This window comes from Notolepis coatsorum, assembly GCF_963971535.1.
Source record: "Notolepis coatsorum genome assembly, chromosome: 13".
NCBI lineage: Eukaryota > Metazoa > Chordata > Actinopteri > Aulopiformes > Paralepididae > Notolepis > Notolepis coatsorum.
In genome coordinates, this window is record NC_140177.1 from 28,086,196 (window position 1) to 28,107,510 (window position 21,315).

At 43.1% G+C, this 21,315-nt stretch overlaps 2 protein-coding genes across 6 annotated transcripts in view; both read left to right on the forward strand.

The window, feature by feature from the left end:
- The first annotated feature begins 220 nt into the window (after positions 1–220).
- LOC311238802 (transcription factor BTF3 homolog 4-like) lies at positions 221–4,952 on the forward strand. The gene is made up of 6 exons (XM_084326998.1): positions 221–355; positions 954–1,015; positions 1,639–1,752; positions 3,285–3,486; positions 3,641–3,706; positions 4,492–4,952. Exons 2-6 carry the CDS (start codon positions 962–964, stop codon positions 4,536–4,538), a joined length of 483 nt encoding a protein of 160 aa, XP_084183124.1. The 5' UTR covers positions 221–355; positions 954–961; the 3' UTR covers positions 4,539–4,952.
- Positions 4,953–5,380: 428 nt separating this feature from the next.
- Positions 5,381–21,315, forward strand: part of zfyve9a (zinc finger, FYVE domain containing 9a) — a 69,687-nt gene continuing 53,752 nt past the window's right edge. The window contains exons 1-3 of one of the 5 annotated variants that reach the window (XM_084326896.1): positions 5,381–5,657; positions 18,929–19,030; positions 19,616–19,723. In XM_084326896.1, coding sequence (XP_084183022.1) covers positions 19,654–19,723 — 70 coding nt within the window. In that variant the 5' untranslated portion in view covers positions 5,381–5,657; positions 18,929–19,030; positions 19,616–19,653. Of the gene's footprint in view, positions 5,658–5,908; positions 5,947–18,928; positions 19,031–19,615; positions 19,724–21,315 lie in introns of those variants that run through there. The other 4 variants (XM_084326895.1, XM_084326894.1, XM_084326892.1 and 1 more) reach the window with 4 other exon arrangements.

Sequence of the window (21,315 nt, forward strand, 5' to 3'; positions counted from 1 at the left end):
CGATTTTATTCCACCTTTTTATTTTATTATCTGTCCGTTAATAATGTCGCACCAAAAAAAATGACCACAATCAAATTCCTTGTATTTGAAAACTACTTGGCAATAATAAAGACCTTTCTGATTTCTGATGCAAGTAATTCTATTATAATATATTTTAAGAAAACGTATGTTGTGTGTCGCCCCCTCCTGGTGACTGACCATCCTCTCACGTGACATCATATCCACAGAGCCGCGTGGTGCTGCAGCTGCTTGCTCGCTACTTGCTACCAGAGCTACTACCTGACCGGCTGCTGCTTGATGAGTGGGAAAGGAGAACAATCCATCCGACTTCTAGCTAGCTATTTATCTATCTAAGGTAAACATATATACCCACACATACACACAAAACGATATCAAGTCAATTTACTGTCAAAGGGGACCAGCCTTTAATCACTTGCTTTGATGCTAAAGTTAGCCGGCCAGCTCGCTAACAACAACACGCTTGATAATAATTCCTTGTTGGGGGAGATATTGGTCATGTTAGCTAACGTTAACTGTGGTTAGCCAGCGGCTAAGCGAGTCAGATTGTATATCTTTAATGATAACTGTCGTAACGTTCACTCTTCGAGAGATGTGTCAGTTCACTGTTTGATAGTCGCATGGTGTTGCCAGCAGCCTCTAGCTTGAACCACCTAGCTGCTCAATGGCCACCGCTGACAGTTAGCTATCGAGTGAACTAACTTCAACGTTCTTCCTGAGGCTTGATTTACTTCTTTATATTTTCAGCCTTTCAGTATTCAGCCTTGATGGTCGTTGATTAGCTGAAGCTATTCTAATTAACCTAGCATTACTTTGATTAGGGTTAGTGTCGATTTTGGTCAATTTGTGGACATTCCATGTTTTTTTTTGTTTTTTTGTGAACTCGTGAGCTGTTATCTGATTATAATTTAATTCACCCTTTTCCCCTCCTCCAGACTTAGCCATGAACCAAGAGAAGCTCGCCAAACTTCAAGCGCAAGTCCGGATAGGTGGAAAGGTACAACACGACACCCCTTGCGATTCTTTAGCGTGTCGTGCCTCAATGCCGCCCGCATTAACGTACAAATGAAACCTCCATTGGTAGAGAGCCTATTCATACACGCTGTGTAGGTCAAATATCCACTCCACAGCATGGTTCTCTACATATAGTACACCGCTGATTCAGTTACTGCATTGGTTGAAGGAGTTTGATGTCATACTACAGCATCTGTTTCGGTGATTCCTCCTGACCTCAGCATTCCCTTTATGCATGGGGCGCATTGACCCATTCAGCTGAGGCCTCTGGCATTGTTCCTGCCTCACTGTGAGGCGTTTACCCCGTCCACCGACTAGATGGCGCTATTTGTGTTTTATTGCCTTACCCCCATTCCATTTTTTTTGTTATTGTAGGCAGAGGAGGTTGTGTTTTGCCTCAGTTGTGAACGTTTTACCTCAACTGACCCCTAGCAATGAGCGAAGGCTTATTTCCTGTGACTAAACTAATGTACCGTGACGCTAGAAAACATTAAACGTATTTGAATAGCCTTTCCCCAGGAGTAGTGCATTGTATTTTGCACTCATTCAGACATGTTTAATTCATCCTTTTCATTCGACTGGTACTACCATCTGCTGTGTCCGTAGGGAACGGCTCGCAGGAAGAAAAAGGTTGTTCACAGGACTGCAACAGCTGACGACAAAAAGCTCCAGAGTTCACTGAAGAAACTGGCCGTGAACAACATAGCCGGAATAGAGGAGGTATGTCATCCCAACACCAACGTGAAAAGCACAATTAAAGTCAGTATCATGACTTAATAGCTGCTCTTGTTGTCTTTTTGAGACCCTTCCTTGAACCCCATGTCACTTTATGGTGGTAGGCTGCAAAACAAAGGGACTTGATCTGCAGGATACTCGTACAGGATCAATATACACGCAGGCAGCACTGTTATTTGCTCGCCCAGTGAATTTAGGTTTTAATATCTGATGCTGTATCTAAATAACAGTTAAAGGAACACGCCAACGTTATGGGTAAATGTGATTACCGTCTTCCCCAGACTTGGCTAAGAAGATGGATACCAATTTCCTCTGTTCAGTAGAAAGTTATCCGGCTACAAGCTAGCCTAGCGTAGCACAAATTAATAGAAGAGGATACGGACCACTACTAGACCACCTTAGCCTAGCTTAAAACTCTGGGACAGGCGTTTTTGGCGAACAGCTAGGCTAGTGATCCATATCCGCTTCCATTCATTTGTGTTAAGCTAGGCTAGCTTGCAGTCGGGACGGCTTTCTACTGAACGCACAAAGGAAATTGGTATCTTATCTTATTGTCTGACTCTGGAGAAGACGATAAGCGCATTTCCCATAATGTTGGTGTGTTCCTTTTAACACATTGACGGCCACAGGATTAGACGGGCCCACTCTATACGACCAGCATATCATAATAAGGTTTCATTGTTCGTGAGGCTGTTTGTAGAGCTAAATCTATACTTTATAGTATTGCTATCTGTCCATTCTCATTGTCAATTGACACTATAAACCGTCCCTTCAAAATGGCTTAAAGAAATTATTTTTTCATCAATACGTTCCCATTTTATAGCGTCTTGAATATAAGCGTTATATGGGATTTGGTCTGGTATATTTCCTGCAAAACGAGATACAGGCTGCTAAGCTAATAACGTTAAATCGAATGGCGTTTCGGCCCTACAGAAGCTAGAGTTAAAAATCAAAATGCATGTTTTAACAAACCACCAAACAGACAGCACAATAACAGGTGGCAAAACAATAGTGCAATTTAAGTTAAACTAAACAAAAAAGAACAGGACTGAGATGGGACAAATGCAGCCAAATAAAAACAAGATCAAACACTAGACACAAGACAATCTATATCTGAATCCTATTAATAATGAAATGAAAAAATAAATGACCGAGTATAATGCAAACAAAAACTAACTCATCAAATAAAATATTGTAGTTGTTGGTCAGTCAGCTGCCTAATAAGCACAATTCAACATATACTAATGTGCCATCACTCAGATATATCTGGCATGTCCAGCTCCCGTATGTACCTGAAGGAGTCTCTCACCTTGTGAAATTTGTCATCTGACTAACTCTTGTCGACATAACCTGTTGTTCCACATGCTGTTGTCAGTCATTACAACACACGTGGCCACATTCCACGGCACGCCTGTCTTTGTTTACTCCCATCATTCCCTCCTCTGTCCTGCTACGAAGCACCGGCCGAGAATGCCTTCACGCTCTGAACCCACACCTTTTTTAACCTTGTCTCTCAGGTGAACATGATCAAGGACGACGGGACGGTGATCCACTTCAACAACCCCAAAGTGCAGGCGTCTCTGTCCGCCAACACCTTCGCCATCACTGGCCACGCCGAGAACAAGCAGCTGACCGAGATGCTGCCCGGCATCCTCAGCCAGCTGGGCGCCGACAGCCTCACCAGCCTGCGCAAACTGGCGGAGCAGTTCCCTCGGCAATGTGGGTGGACTCGTGCACCACACACACGCATATATATAAATAAATGCTTCTGTTGCTAGTGTACATTACAGTAATTGTTTTTATTACAACCCTGCAGACCTGCACGCTTTTATGCACTCTAAATTGGATTTTCGTTTCTCTCCCTTAATTGCAGCAATGGATACAAGAGCAATCAAGGCAGAGGATATTGAGGAGGAGGACGAGGATGACGATGTGCCAGGTACAGAACACAGACCATTCTTTGTTTGGCTAGTGGTTGTACTATTTTAATGTGACTGTTGATTGGATGAATAATTTAAAAAAAAAGTGTTCTTTCTGGTCAAAGTGATAATGCTGTGGGCGGTCAGGTGGCGTAGCAGAGATTGTGCTCGTCACCAATGCAAGAGGCTGCGGTCTCGACTCCCGGAGAGTCAGCATTGCCTTGGCTCGGGCTGATCGCTATACTAACTTGTTTGGCTGAGTTAGGGGGAGGGGAGCCGTGGGTGGGTCCTGGGCGTTGTGGACAGCGACCCCTACAGTTCGGTCGGGGCGCCTGCTCAGCGAAGGTAGGATCTGGTGAGAGGTAGTGCGGCCTCCCACACGTTACACTCTCCCAGTGAGAATCTGCGCGGCCAGGCTGGCTGCCGGCTGGCTACACATGCGTCGGAGGAAAGCATGTGACAGTCTCCGGCCTCTCGGACCAACAGTAGGGGAAAGTGCGCAACAACCAGGAAGGGGGTTGGGAATTGGCATAACGACTAACAGTGGGATGGGAGAAAAATCGGAAAAAGGAGGGGGGAAAAAGATAATAAAAATAAAAAATAAAAAAGTGATAATGCTATGTCAAAGATTAGATCATATTGTTTTGTGATTATCCTTTGTAGAATGTCACCATGAGAGATTGTATTTATATTTAATGTATTATTATAAAGAGTATTGTTGTTAATAATAATTTATTTGATTTATAGTGCTTTTCTAGAACTTAGTCACTTATTTATATATATATATTTTTTTTTCATGTTCCAGATCTTGTGGAGAACTTTGACGAAGCATCTAAGAACGAGGCCAACTGATGAACCAAATCCCACCCATCGTCTTGCATCATAGGGACTCGACTCGCAAAAGAGCATTTCCTCCTACGGGAAGCGTGTTGTTATAGAACTGCATTGTCTCATCCCTGGAGATGTCTCATCACTTCCTGTGTACCTTTTACCGCCTGCTATGACAGCACAGACGCATAGAGACATATACGCTATGTACCTTTACCACCTGCTACAACGGCAGACACATAGATATATACAATATGTTTTCATTTGAATCATGCCTGTGATTCTGGACTCCTCTGAAGGACCAGGATCTGTATCAGCGCTCAGCATCTTGTGGACTCATTTCCATGGTAATAAGCTGTCAAAATGGTTGAATCCAGCACTGTTAAATGTTACTTGTATTTAAAATAGTATGTTTATTAAAATAAAATAAAGATGAATAAAAAAAAATCTTGCATGTTTTTTGTGGATATACAGATTCTTTTTTTTGTTAGTCATAACTATTTGTAATTGGTGCATTCTATTTGATAAATAGAATAAACATTAGACCCAAAATCAATATATTGGGCCTCACACTTTTAGCCATATCATTGTTTCATAGATGCCGTCTGAACAGTTACGTAACGCCGTTAAATCCCGTTTGAACCGACTGCCATCGGTGACGTTGTTGTTTCGCGTTCTGGTCCTTTGCTGCATCCTCTCTAAGCCCAAGGGGCGCAACAATAATTCACAACCATAGCAGCACAGCAGCTGTCTTGACAAGGTTATGTGGAATGAATGCCATTTTGGCTCTCATGGTGTCGTAACGCCGGCAGCAGGACGGGGCTGCGGGGGTTCTCTCCGTTCGGCCAGTTTGAGCCAAGATGTCTCGACGCTGCTGCTGCGGCTTCAAGTAGCCTAACCTTTCCCCCCCCATGTTGTTAAACCCTGGGGGAGGAGGAGGGATCCCTGAGTGCAGTCACACAACTACAGAAGCCTATACTTTCCGACTTCTACTGTTTTGAGTCTGGCAGTAGTGGTTTTACGCGAGGATACTCTAAATTAAAAATAGCGTCCTCCAAAGGCGCATTTGTAAGCAGGACAGATTTAGGTATGACGGATTCTAACTGAGGGGCGGCACGGTGCGTAAAGATGAGGATTCCGCCAGTGAGTATTGCATTATTTTGTTTCTCATGACATTACATGTCTGTGTTGCACTACTACCGCGCCATTGCTATACGGTGTATACTGTACCCGCGGTCCATATACGTATTGCTTCGTGTGGTTTATAATGCTACGGCTTATATAGAGTCCACGGGAGACACCGAGAAGATAGTGTTTATATGTATACCGAGCCATGATGGAACACAGGGTGCCTGAACCGTAGCGGCGGGTCGCTATAGCTTGACTGAAGAATGGAAAACAAACGGGGTTCCTCTCTGAAGTGGACAACACGGTAAGTAAATAATGATCGGTAGTACCGGGCATAACGCTTCTACGTGACGGTATGACTGTCCGCCAGTGCAGCAAGTAGCTGCTGCTATAGTCTGCAACCCGACCACCCTGCTGCTAACTAACCGCTGCAGCTACATTGTATCCACTGACTGTACAAAGTGTTACTGGAACACTTCCCGCTCCCCGGTAACACCGTCGCAACATTGTTGCAGTTATTTACAAACAACGCGAGCCACCGGTTGCTAACTATTTCCGAAACTTATTACTCGCGGCCTTTTGAATTGTGTGGATATTGAATTGGCTGTTTAGCTAGCAGCAGCACAGCTAATGCAACTGTGATCCAAATCCCCCCAAGTTCTGCAACAACAAACAACCCTTCGTGTTGTGTTTTTAGTATGGGTGCCTCGCTTTAGCACACTTGTTTTAATGATGTATTCATGATATGTGTAGGCTACGTTGGTTAATATACTTTTGGATAATCATCAGACGTTTGGCCTTATAGAGGCACAAATGGTTTATGATTCATTGAAAATGGGGGACCCTGATGTAAACAAGACGGAAGTCTTTCTCTGGTCTGCATCCCCTTAACAATTGTGTGCATTGAGCTGTACTGTATTGTACCCATTCTGCAATCTGTTAATAAAGTTTTCAATCAATCAATAGCTACAGTGGAGTTCACTGCACAAAAGCTAATGGTAAACTATTTGATGGAAGGGATTCTAGGAGCTCTTAGCACCACATCCTCACTACCCCACCTAATAATGTGTCCCACAGGTCTTGATAAACATTAAATAAAATAAATAATAATCATAGAAGTTTGACTTTAAAAAAAAGCCTGTAATCTTGCCCCATTGAATCATGATGACATGTATAGAAACAATAATATATTAAAATGTCAGTGAAGACTACATACATACTTAATCTTAACATAATATATCTTAACATAGTTTCTGTCCACACCAGGCTCACCAGCCATACAAAACATACCTATGTGACATTCATCTCATGGACAACCAGATAATAGTATTGACATACTGTTAGGCTATCGCTCATGATTAACGTCATATTGGAAATTGCTTGGATATTATGGATGATCCGTCTTTTGAGGGGACAGTTGGTCATGAACCCCACTAATGGCATTTCATATGGTAAGGTACATTACCCTGTAGTAGAGGACGATTGATATGGTATGGTAGAAGGCATTTAATATGGTATGGTGCATTACCCTATAGAGGATGTTTGATATGGTATGGTAGAAGGCATTTAATATGGTAAGGTGCATTACCCTATAGAGGATGTTTGATATGGGAGGGTATTTAATATATGATGTGGTACATTACCCTATAGAGGATGTTTGATATGGTATGGTAGAGGGTATTTAATATGGTGAGGTACATTACCCTATAGAGGACGTTTGATATGGTATGGTAGAGGGTATTTAATATGGTGAGGTACATTACCCTATAGAGGATGTTTGATATGGTATGGTAGAGGGTATTTAATATATGATGAGGTACATTACCCTATAGAAGATGTATGGTATGGTAGAGGGTATTTAATATGATGAGGCACATTACCCTATAGAGGATGTTTGATATGGTGAGGACGTGAGGTACATTACCTATAGAGGATGTTTGATATGGTATGGTAGAGGGTATTTAATATGGTGAGGTACATTACCCTATAGAGGACGTTTGATATGGTAAGTGTCGTGGAAAACATTTCCCACAACATAAGAGATAGAGGGTATTTAATATGGTGAGGTCCATTACCCTATAGAGGATGTTTGATATGGTATGGTAGAGGGTATTTAATATGGTGAGGTCCATTACCCTATAGAGGATGTTTGATATTGTAAGGTTTCCTACCTATAGAGGACATTTGAAGTGGCTCTCAAGGCAGCGCTTGAACCCAGGGGATAGATGGAGTAAATGATCCAACAGGCATCCATGGTAGTGGCGCTCTCACTCAAGCACCCCCAGAGTTTTAAGATGTAGGTTACTGTATGCTTTCAGAAAGTATTACACCAGTCTCTCTCAGACGGGAGCATAGCGGCGTGCTTTCGCTGTGTTTTATTTATTTATATATTTTCCTCTCCTGGTGTTTGAATGTAGATCAAAGCATGGAGGAGAAAAGAATCTCATAATAGCTGTTGACATTTGCTGTGAAGTGGGGAATCTAAAGAGCCACTTTCGGTGACAGGATGACGACCGCTCTCTTTACCCTTTTCACTCGCTTTAAATCTCAGTGGGTTTAGCTTCTCTTACCCGCTTGTCGTACAAATGATTGTTTTTGAGGATACTAGAAGAGGCGTGACCCGTTACCCCCCCCCCCCCCCCCAGAGGATACCGCTGTGTGTTATCCCTCAGCGTCTCTAATCTATAAAGACGAATCATCACAGCGCTTCATGTTCCAACATGAAAACCACTTGTGCGAGACGACTCCCAGTCGATTTCTCAGTCGAGGCGTGAACGTCGTTGCATAATAACATGTCGTGCTGACCCCAGTTTGTTAGAAAGTGATGTCAAGTCCATTCTTAAAGAGAGGAAGTAATCATTTGAGGTTTCCTCCGTGTGTCCACCCTGTGTCGGTAAGGCCGCTGTAGCGGATAAGTCACTGTCTGGATCATGGGACCCGACAACAGGAAATGGAGGGCCTGTTCCGAGTACACAGTGGACTTGATAAACTCTCTCTTAGCATTCCAGAGTATCTGAGCTTCTTGAATATACTCTCCCGGTATTTAATTTCACTGCTATTCCAGCTATTCCGTAGTTATCGTGTTAGTAGTACATCGCTGGACCGTTTCATATGTCTGGCCATTCCAGTGGAGGCTATTTCAGGCTATAGTGAACAGGGCTTAACTCCAATTAGCTTGATGCACTCACACAATATAAGGTCCAGCTTTCTTCCCTCTCCTGGATTTTACCGTTCGCTTGATTGAATTGAACGTTTATGCCCATATTTCACAACACTTCCACGCCAACGTCTCAAGATTTGCTTTACGTCGTCAAAAACGCCACTGTAGTTAAGTGCTCGTGTCGTCACCTCGCTGCACAATGAGGCGAGATTACCAGTCCGCTGGGTGTAATGTAATTATCCCGTGTGCCAATGACTAGGTTGAGTACATACTGTACACGGGAACCTCGTCGTGACATGCGAGTCATCTCTTTGGGGTTTTCAGACGGGACACCACCTCCCCTCGCAGATGTTTTCCCGAGTCGCATGCCTCTCGTATGATGCCTTTTGATATTGATCTGACTCGGCTTGTGAAACGACGGGCTGGAGATGTCTGCCACATCGCGCTCTCTCATGAGTGCGTGTCACGGCGCGCATTGGTCGAGGCGGAATGCACTGCACTGCACGGTCACGCAGACCTGAAGATCCCGCTTTACTTTAGGCTGTGTGTCGGTTCCTGCTCCTCTTTTCATGCATACTTACAGGTAGTGAACATAGTCATGCATACTTACAGGTAGTGACCATAGTCATGCATACTTACTGGTAGTGACCATAGTCATGCATACTTACAGATAGTGAACATAGTCATGCATACTTACAGATAGTGAACATAGTCATGTATACTTACAGATAGTGAACATAGTCATGCATACTTACTGGTAGTGACCATAGTCATGCATACTTACAGATAGTGAACATAGTCATGCATACTTACAGATAGTGAACATAGTCATGTATACTTACAGATAGTGACCATAGTCATGCATACTTACAGATAGTGAACATAGTCATGCATACAACAGGTCGTGAACGTAGTCATGCATACTTACAGATAGTGAACATAGTCATGCATACTTACAGATAGTGAACATAGTCATGCATACTACAGGTCGTGAACATAGTCATGCATACAACAGATAGTGAACATAGTCATGTATACTTACAGATAGTGAACATAGTCATGTATACTTACAGATAGTGAACATAGTCATGCATACAACAGATAGTGAACATAGTCATGCATACTTACAGATAGTGAACATAGTCATGTATACTTACAGATAGTGAACATAGTCATGTATACTTACAGATAGTGAACATAGTCAATATGCATACTTACAGGTAGTGAACATAGTCATGCATACAACAGATAGTGAACATAGTCAGATGTATATATATATATGTGTCAAGGACCAAAGCAACGCTAGTCTTCTTAGACAATTTTTTAAAATTATTTTTAATTATTATTTTTTATTTACTCCTTGCCGCTTGCTAATTAATTCACTGATTAACACATTGTGTGCCGGCCGGATATGACGAATTATCGAATTATACTAATACACCCGTCGCTTATCAATGACTTGCTTGCAGTCAACATGTACGAAACGGATTGTTTTTTCATCAGTACATTTCCGTTTTATACCGCTTTGAATAAGAGTATAGTTTTGGAGATTTCTAGAAAGAAAAAAAGATTCCACGATAATAGCCATTTACTGCAATACACAAAACACGTTGTCATTTTCCGGCTGATTTATGAATAGTTTGCAAATAAAGTAAACGCTAGATTATCGAGAGTATTTGTGTTCTTATGCATGATACAAAAGCGGGCTGAAAAATCATTTATTCGTGCCGCGCCTAACGCTACACACACACACACACACACACACACACACACACACACACACACACACACACACACACGTTGTGGAAAAAAAACTCTGATTAACCCAAAACTGGTAACATAGAGTCCTTACCTCAGATCAGATGTTCTGCAAAAAGATGAATCCAATTCCTGATTGCCATTCCAAATATAGATCGCGTTTATTGATCCAACGTTATACTCCGAAACAGATAATTGACGCTGCTTCCAGTCCCCTCAATGAATGCACTAGTATCAGGTTGCATGCCCCAGAAGTAAAATGTGGACCGGAGTTCTTTTTTCTGATGCAAGTTCCATCGACTCCAATCCAATGATGTGCAATACCACCCGGGAGACGATCGGGGGCGGTATTTGCCCCTTTTCGAGCTCAGAGCCATTCCCAATGATAACGTCAGGCTGGATGGATGAAAAATGAATGGATATCTCTTAGGGCTGGGCGATATGACCAAAAACGTTATCGCGATAAAATTATAAAATTATTTTCATATAATTCGATATCGATAATTATCGTCGATATAATGTCTGTCAAGTTTAATTAACTTCTTTTTTTTTGATCATTTTTTTTTTATTATTAATTACATGAAACAGGACAACACAATAACCACAGTAACAAAAAACATAACTTCACAGGAGAATAACAAACAATAATAATACAGAATAATAAATTATAAAGACAAAAAGAAAAAGAAACAGCGTCCAACCTATCAAATATAGATGGCTACTTCAATAACAAAAAGGGTCTTCAAAACATGGCAACCTTTCCCCACCTTTACAAAGTGGAGTGACTTAAAAGATTGTTTATGAGAGTGTTGCCGCAGATTTACTGTAGATAGCCTAGGTCCCTTACACATGTTCAAGACTGCCAAACTCGCAGAAGGTAAAGTGTAAGAAGAAAGAAATTCTTCCTCCAAGTTGGTTGACAGGTCAATCAGTCTGCCAATATTAGTCCCTTGGGGAGATGGCATGTGAATTGACATATAGCGCAGAATAGCTAAATACCAACCCCCCCTAAAATCCCCCCAGTCAAAGTTAAGAAGGACAAGACAAAAACCAAGACAGACAAGACATTTCCTCCTCCCCCTCCCCAGAGACCGCTGGACCCCCCCGATCAAGCGCCCCAACCCCGCTCAGCCGCACACTGCGGTCTTTACCTTCTCAGCTGCTGCGAACCACAGGTCAACTCCAGCCTGCCCTACCCCGATCACCCGGGCCGTGGATATCTCAAGATAAATCACATCCAATAGAGTTAGGGACCAGTTAATCATTGTAAGCTTCTCAGGCTCCTTCCATCTCATTGCTATTAGCTTCTTCGCTGCTGTGACGCCCGCTAGGACAACCCTTTTCAGTTGTACGGACGCGGGTAGTGTCGTTATATCGTTCAGGAGTAGCGTAACAGCTGTGAATGGGATAGTTAAGCCACACAGATCTGAAAGTTTGTCCGTTATTGACCTCCAGAAGCGGGCCACTGGTGGGCAATCCCAATACATATGCATATAAGTGCCAGTGGCCTTTTGAGAGCACAAAGTGCACCGAGAGTCGGTTATCAGTCCCATAGCATATAGCTTCCTAGGTGTAAGATAGGTCCTATGAATATAATTAAAATTAATTTGCTGGTGATTGGGGTTGCGGGAAGATAATGCCACATTTGCCCAAACATCATCCCAGTCAAACTCGGGGTCCAACTCCGGGATATCCACACGCCAGATTGTATCCAATGATACATTTTTATACGTGGATTGAATTAAGAGCGTATAAAAGTCGGAGACAAACCCTCTGGATGTCGTCCTGTCCACTATGAGCCTGAGGAAGGGGTGTGGGTGCAAGGCCTGAGCCCACGGTACGCCATGCGCCCTCAGTGCTGACCTTAGTTGAAGGTAAAGAAAGAAGGACTCGCCGGGAAGATCATAAAATTCTCTTAAGTCCTGAAACGCACGGAGGCCGCTCTTATCATAAATATCCTCCAGAGTATGCACTCCCCTCCTTTGCCATTGAGGAATATTAACCGGCTTGTGTCCAACAAGTAATTGCTGGTTATTAAAAATTGGAGAGTCCAGGTGCCATGGGCATTTAACCCCACACGACCTCTGTACATTACGCCACGTTTGGATAAGTTTAATTAACTTCTTATGCTGCTGCGAATGTCTCGAGTCGAGTTGATGTCGTCATCAGTCCGCGCACGTTAGCAGTTAGCCGACAAGCGGAGTATCTCATGACAATGTAATAAATATGACACTAAAATACTCTCTTCCGCCACAATATATTGAAACGACGTCCACTGTATACCCCACACTACTATAAACGTGGCCTCAGAATTCACGCCACACACATACTCGGCACGTAAATATATAAAACAGCGCCGTGCAAGCTAGTTATCCTAGCCAGCCTGTTGTTTCTAAGCGGTGTATTCCATGACAATGTGCTAAATATGACACTAAAATACTCTCTTCCGCCACAATATATTGAAACGATGTCCACTGTATACCCCACACTACTATAAACGTGGCCTCAGAATTCACGCCACACACATACTCGGCACGTAAATATATAAAACAACGCCGTGCAAGCTAATCAGCCTAGCAAGCCTTGTTGTTGAGTGAGTCCTACCTCTGGGTCTCCTTCCGGGTCTCCTTCGCTCTCGGCCATCTCCTTCACTGATTGGTTGTTAGTGCGTGTGCTCATATCCAAGCTTGGAAAATCGATATATCGAAACTTTGCGACCACGTTTCATGTTTATTTCGAGGAAATAATTTATCGCGATAGTTATCGTTATCGTTTTATCGCCCAGCCCTAATATCTCTAATAAAAGAAATAACGATTGAAATAACGAGAACTCGTTATTGGCACACAACGCATGGCGAGTTAGGACGAGAAATCTCGTTGTTGGCAACCAATATGTTAATTGAAGATCAGTTTACATTCACATTTAGTCATTTAGCTGAACGCTTTTATCCAAAGCGACTTACAAGTTCTTACAAGTCAGCAGGAAGGGTACAACTATGACAGCTAAGGGAAAGTAACATTGTTTGGCAATGTTACAGTGTCGAATTTGAGTGCTACAGACTTGAGTGCATATTGTGTGTGGTTGTTGGTAGTAGAATGATTGTACTTTCAAGACTGTGTGTGTGTGTGTGTAACTTGTACAAACTATCAAGACAGAACCTACCAAAAACGTTATACTACATATGACGTATATCATGCCAGTTAGGGTATTGCACACCTTGTGTATACTGTTTACTTTTACTCTTACTCATAGTATATTGCCTATTATTTATTGTAACATATAATATAATTGATGGGGCATACACTAGACCCTCATCCGCACTTTTCTTTACACTGTTTATTTTTCTCATATTTCTAAATTCAGATCTTTTTTTATTCTATGATTTGATTGCCTTTGTCTTTCTACTATTACCCTGTCAATACCTGTGCTCCCACTCCCCCTCCCCCGTGCTCCTATAACGCCCACACATTTCACCAAGGGGATCAATAAAGGAATATCTTATCTTAGCTCTACTTATTCACGAAACACACGCACTCTCTCACACACACACACACACACACACACACACACACACACACACACACACACACACACACCCATCTCCTCTAGAACCCCGGTTTGGGTGTACACATCTAAAAATACAACTCCTTCCCTTACTTTGGCTAAAGATGCATTATTTAGAGGCCTCTGCAGAGTAATTAAATCTTAATCAGGGACAGGCTCCTGTCCTCATGGAGGCATCGCAAGCGTGTTTGTGTGTGTGTCGGGTGTTTGTGTGTGTGTGTGTCGGGTGTGTGTGTGTGTGCGTCGGGTGTTTGTGTGTCGGGTGTGTGTGTGTGTGCGTCGGGTGTTTGTGTTTGTGCACGTCCGTCCGTCCCGCAGTCCGGTGAAGCCGCCATGCTCCACGCCAGAAGTTTTTAGTGAGTCTGTGGCTCATAAAAGAGACAGACGGAGATCTCTATGTCCAGGCCTTGTGGAGGTCAGCGTGGTGATAAACGGGTGCAGGCTGGACACGTGTCAGACTGACTGCTAACTTCCAAACAGACAGAGTTTGTTACGGTCTAGAAACGCCGGTCCTCTCTGTCTTCAGGTCAGGTGAAAGTGATTCACTGCACCTAGATTTAATTATCTTCTGTACTTTGTGGCTTTGCTTGTTGTTGTTGTTGTTGTTGTTGTTGTTGTTGTTGTTGTTGTTGATGATGTAAAATAGCTCAGTCATCTGTTTCTCCTCATGCCCCACTCCACCGAGGTATTTCCACTGTACTTGTCAATGCCGCCCCCCTACAGTAGGCCTATATTATATAATATGAGCTACAGATCACTTATCATTTTGTCACCAATAACATTTGGAACGGAGTCAGTGGGATGGAGAGTACGTTTTGGGGGCTTGAATTATTATTATTATTATTATTATTATTATTATTATTATTATTATTATTATTATTATTATTATTATTATTATTATTATTATTATTATTGGGGCATCATGGTTACAATCTCTAATATTTAGTTTGTTTATTTATAGTTCTTTAGTTGACTGTTTGACTGGGTTTGGATCAAGTTGAGGAGTGTTGTGCTTGGATGTTTTTCTGCCTCCATCAGTGATCCTCCTAACAAAGTTATCTTATCCTACAAGAGTCTGTACAATGAAAATCAATCTCATCGCATTTGACTTTTACAGAAGATATGTTGATGTAAAAATAAAACTGTTGTTGCTGTGAAGATGATGACCAACAGAATCAAACTATTTCACATATCTGCCTCCCTAAAAACATTGCATAATCTACTGACTCTAGTAGTTACCCTGATTGGCCCGTCAGTCAGCCTGTCAGCTGTCAGTAGTTGTAAAGGATATCAGGTAGTTGGTCCACAAACAATGAAACTAGTTTGCGACAATGTAGTTAAATTTAGTGGTTCTAAAACATCCACAGCAACTGTGACAGTTTATTTATCACCTGCTAGCACAATGTGTTAGCCAATGTTAATCTCCCGTAGCAACCGATCACACTGGTTAATTTGTTTACCTTTGATACTAACTTGACGTCTCCTTAGTAAACAAAGGGCCACGCCCCTCAACACACTGAGAGGGTGCAGCACTGAAACACAGAACAAATCAAACGATACATCTGAAGCTGAAGAAACTACACTCCTGACGTTAACGCTCCACAAAAATAATTAACATTGTATTAATTATTGTACTGGTTCTTTTTAAGGTTTGTAAAGTGCTGCAATTGAAGGACTGTTGGGCGACAGTGGCTCAGGAGATAGTGCAGTCGTCTGGTAATCGAAAGGTTCCCGGTGCGATTCCCAGCTCCTCCCGGCAGCGTGTCGAATGTCCTTGAGCAAGACACTTAATTAACCCCTAACTGCTCCCGATGAGCAGGTCGGCACCTTGCATGGTTGCCTCCACTGTCTGTGTGCGAATGTGAGGCATAAGTTGTGAAGCGTTTTGGATAAAAGCATGATATAAATGCAGTCCATTTACCATTTGTTTAGTACACTAATGCATTACCTATCGTGGAACTTGGTTTGTTTGATGACAATGGACAATGCGCCATTTTGAGAGGACGTACCACTACTTGGGCATGGGGGATGTAATTGGCTCCAGAAGCATTGTTTCACTAGTGGGTTCCCCTCCCTCTCGCCCCTTGTCCCCCCCCCCCCAGCGGTGCAGGATGGTTGGGCCCATGGCTGTGTACGGTACACGTGGAGCGCGGTTTTGTGCTGACGCTGTGCCCCGAGCCTTGCATCTTTAAACTAAGCGGAAAATGTGCCGACTCTGCACCTTTCCTTTCCCCCCGAAGCCTCTTCTCTGCGGAATATCTGGTCTCTGAGTGTTAATCCCTAGTCGCTCTTGTCCTCGACGCGCACCGCCCTGACCCTGACGTTCAGCACCGCCCTGACCCTGACGTTCACCGCCCTGACCCTGACGTTCAGCTTGCCAGTTTGTCACCGTCAACGTCTCCTGTCATCTCCACCGGCAGCATCCATCATTAAGGACACCCTTGGCCAGGTCTTTGGGTTTAGCTGCGGTGGACAACGGCCCACCGTGTTTATATATAATAACAGATCATGCACTTCACTGATTACACATGTTATGCTAAGAGAAGACATTCCTTTATTGATCCCCTCGGGGGAAGTTCGGGCGTCATAGCAGCATGGGGGAGGGGGGAGGGGAGGTACAGGTATGGGCAGGGTAATAGTAGAAGAAAGACATAAATATAGGCAATAAAATTGAGTGAGAAAAGTAAACAAAGATGAGGATCTGTATGCCCTATCGGTTATATTATATGTTACAATAAATATAGGCGATAAAGAATTTGAATCTGAATAATATGAGTAAGTAAACAGTATACACAAGGTGCAGTACGCACAAGGTACAGTGTACACAAGGTGCAGGTGCAGTATACACAAGGTGCAGTACTGTAGTATACACAAGGTGCAGTAGGCCTACTGTAGTATACATAATGCAGTGTACACAAGGTGCAGGTGCAGTATACACAAGGTGCAGTACTGTAGTATACATAATGCAGTGTACACAAGGTGCAGTGTACACAAGGTACAGGTGCAGTATACCGTAGGGGTGGGGGGGGAAATCGATACCTAGTTTTATCGCGATACTTTGCGTGGCGATACTGTATCAATACAGGGACGCCAAGTATATATTTTTTGTATAAGGAAGTTGCATTGTTCATTTCAATACCTGTAATAGTACAGTAGTCCACACACACGCACACATGTGCATTCAGTTAAGTTGGAATATGACTGTAATACAAACAGTTCAGTTTGTCAGGTACATGCTTGAGAAAATACCATGCTCTGCAATAAAAATGATTGAAGTGAGATGAACAGACTGAACTTTATTTTATTAGATAAAACATGTTGACAAAGTTTTACTTTGCAGTTGAAAAAAGGTAATAAATCGCAATATATCGCAATATTAATATCGCAATACTCAGCATATCGCAATATATTTAGTATCGTAATACTATCGTATCGTGACTCACGATACTATTGTATCGTGATAGTATCGTATCGTGAGGCCTCTGGTGATTCCCACCCCTAAGGTGCAGTACACACAAGGTGCAGTACACACAAGGTGCAGTGTACACAAGGTGCAGTACACACAAGGTGCAGTGTACACAAGGTGCAGTATACACAAGGTGCAGTATACACCAGGTGCAGTACACACAAGGTGCAGTACACACAAGGTACAGTATACACAAGGTGCAGTGTACACAAGGTGCAGTGTACACAAGGTGCAGTGTACACAAGGTGCAGTGTACACAAGGTGCAGTGTACACAAGGTGCCGTATACACCAGGTGCAGTACACACAAGGTGCAGTATACACAAGGTGCAGTGTACACAAGGTGCAGTGTACACAAGGTGCAGTGTACACAAGGTGCAGTGTACACAAGGTGCCGTATACACAAGGTGCAGTGTACACAAGGTGCAGTGTACACAAGGTGCAGTATACACAAGGTGCAGTGCACACAAGGTGCAGTACACACAAGGTGCAGTACACACAAGGTGCAGTATACACAAGGTGCAGTGTACACAAGGTGCAGTATACACAAGGTGCAGTACACACAAGGTGCAGTATACACCAGGTGCAGTATACACAAGGTGCAGTATACACAAGGTGCAGTACACACAAGGTGCAGACAGTATACACCAGGTGCAGTATACACCAGGTGCAGTGTACACAAGGTGCAGTATACACAAGGTGCAGTACACACAAGGTGCAGACAGTATACACAAGGTGCAGTATACACGGTGCAGTATACACAAGGTGCAGTATACACAAGGTGCAGTATACACCAGGTGCAGTGCACACCAGGTGCAGTATACACAAGGTGCAGTACACACAAGGTGCAGTATACACCAGGTGCAGTATACACAAGGTGCAGTATACACAAGGTGCAGTACACACAAGGTGCAGACAGTATACACCAGGTGCAGTATACACCAGGTGCAGTGTACACAAGGTGCAGTATACACAAGGTGCAGTACACACAAGGTGCAGACAGTATACACAAGGTGCAGTATACACGGTGCAGTATACACAAGGTGCAGTATACACAAGGTGCAGTATACACCAGGTGCAGTGCACACCAGGTGCAGTATACACAAGGTGCAGTACACACAAGGTGCAGACAGTATACACAAGGTGCAGTGCACACAAGGTGCCATAACTGTTGCAGGTGTAGATGCCATGTTATTATCAAGGTAAAATGTTTCCCTAGATGAAGTGGCTCTGGCTTACAGAGTGCAGGTTCATGCTGGTACACGATGAAGGTGCCGCGTGGAGGCGCTTAGCTGATCAGCGCAGGTCTTCTACTTAACGGTGTTTCCCGCTGTCCCAGGAGCGGGCTCTGGGCGCAGGCCAGACTGGATGAAGTGAAGGGCTGACGGAGAAACCTGCTGAGCGCAACCTGCTGGGACTGCTGAGGAGCAGACGGGTGCAGGTGAGGAGAGCCTGGGAGGAAGCAGGAGGATTATCTCACAGCCGAGCGTGACTCTCCCTGACCGACACAGAAACACTGTCTCCGGGCCACAGTGTGCAGAGTGTGGCTTATATCACCCATATAACTCTGTATGAGAGCATGTACAATCATGCTGTATATACCGTATATGTATATATATATATATATTTATTCTTACCATATATATATATACACACATATCTGTCTGTACATACCTGCATATAATCCTTTTTACATATCTGTAGATACTATATATCTGTACATATTCCTTACCTACTCTTACTAGTTACGCTGCTGGCCAGTATGACTTATACCTGTATCACTGTACATATTAATACTACATACATACATCTCATTAGTACTAATTTATATATTTTATACCCAGTTTAATCACCTGTACATTTTACTATTACTACTGCACTTTACTGTTAAATTTGGTTGGATGCCAAACTTCTTTTTGTTGTACCGTACTTGTGCTGTATAATGACAATACATAGGGAATCTAATCTTAAATTCATCTCCATGCTGTGTCTGGATGGTGACCCTTGTTCTGCCCCCCCCCCCCAGGTTCACAAGGCCATCGGCAGGGTGGAGCTTCCTCACCCATGGAGAATTACTTCCAGGCCGAGGCCTTCAACCTGGACAAGGTGCTGGACGAGTTTGAGCAGAACGGAGGTGGGCTATTGGCTGTTATACCACGGTGTGAATGCTATTTTCTGATTGGTCAGCAGGCGTGCGTTTAACACACACGGCTTGAGTTGAATCCATGTTCTAAATTAATCCGCTGCCCAACCTGTAACCGTAGCAACATTTAAAGTTTTATTAGTCATGAGAAATTCCACATTTCCGCAGCAACCCTACTTCCAGGCATGTGGTTCAACACTCGCAGCTCTCCTACTAGTCATTCTATTCAGTATGACTTCCTCATGGTCAGACACCAAACACCAGACCTTTCTTTTTAACCGTTATTTAAACAGGGTCAGTTCTCATGCATGCTCTTTTTCAGCAACACCCTGCTTCACATTCACATAGTTCCATTCACACCTGTGAGCCGTCCAGTACAACCACAGTCTGACACTGTTGGCCACTGAGTAGCTCCACTGGAGCAGTTGGGGGTTAACGGAACGTAGACCAAATGCGTCCACATTTTTATAGGATTCTAGCACATTTTCATAACAATAGCGAATATTACCGTTTTCATTGAGGTTTCTTACAAATTAACTATGCTTTATGTTGTCCTTTATATGCCGATTATCATTAAAATCTTAAATTGTACCATATGTCCCCCTTTAGACAACATATGTAACGCTACCAGCGCACTTTTGTTAAGATAATTAGTTTACCATTCGCGGTCGCTATACCGAGGTCGCAGTAATAGTTTACCGCTGTTCAGATCACGGCGAAGAATAGACACATCCCAGTAACCTGTGACCTGTGCTAAGGATCTTGGGAAATGTATTCATGTAGTTTTCAACATGTTCACCTTTTAATTTTAAACCAATGCTGTCATCTACTGACAACAGAAAGTGTTGTCTATCGTCACTTCCGTATACAGCGTCGCCCGAAACCCATTCTAGAGATTCCCACTTTTTACTGGGAATGGGGCGTGGCCGTATTTGGTCCCAGACAATAAGAGTGGCTGCGATTGGTCACTGTGACGTTAGGTGCCCTGCTCAAGGGCATGTCAGCGGTTGGTATTGAGGGACAGGAGAGAGTTATTCATTCAGCACTATTGTACATGCTATCATACAGAGTTATATGGGTTATATGCAGGTGTACAAGTAGGTATATAGAAGGATTATATGCAGGTATATTCAGACAGATATGGATATATATATATATATATATATATATATATATATATATATATATATATATATATATATGGTAAATGAATGTATATATACAGTGTTACAGCACTATTGTACATCCTTTTTTTTTATCCACTTTTTCTCCCATTTTTCTATATTTTCTCCCATCCCAATTTCGTATCATCCAATTCAACCCTCCCCTGTCACGAACGCTGTTTCTTGCCTCCCACAAGCCGGCTGCAATGTGGACTAAGTCATACATAGCACAAGTCCCCTCCGGTACTTGAGGTAACAGCAGTCGCATCTTTTCACCTGCGCAGCTCGATCTCTCAGTGTCGAGGAGTAACACGTGGGAGGCTCACGCTGCCCCCGACACTTCCTGATTCTACTGCGCAGGCGCACCAACCGACTTGTAGGAGTCGCTTGTTCACAACGTTCGATCCCCACCCTTCAGTT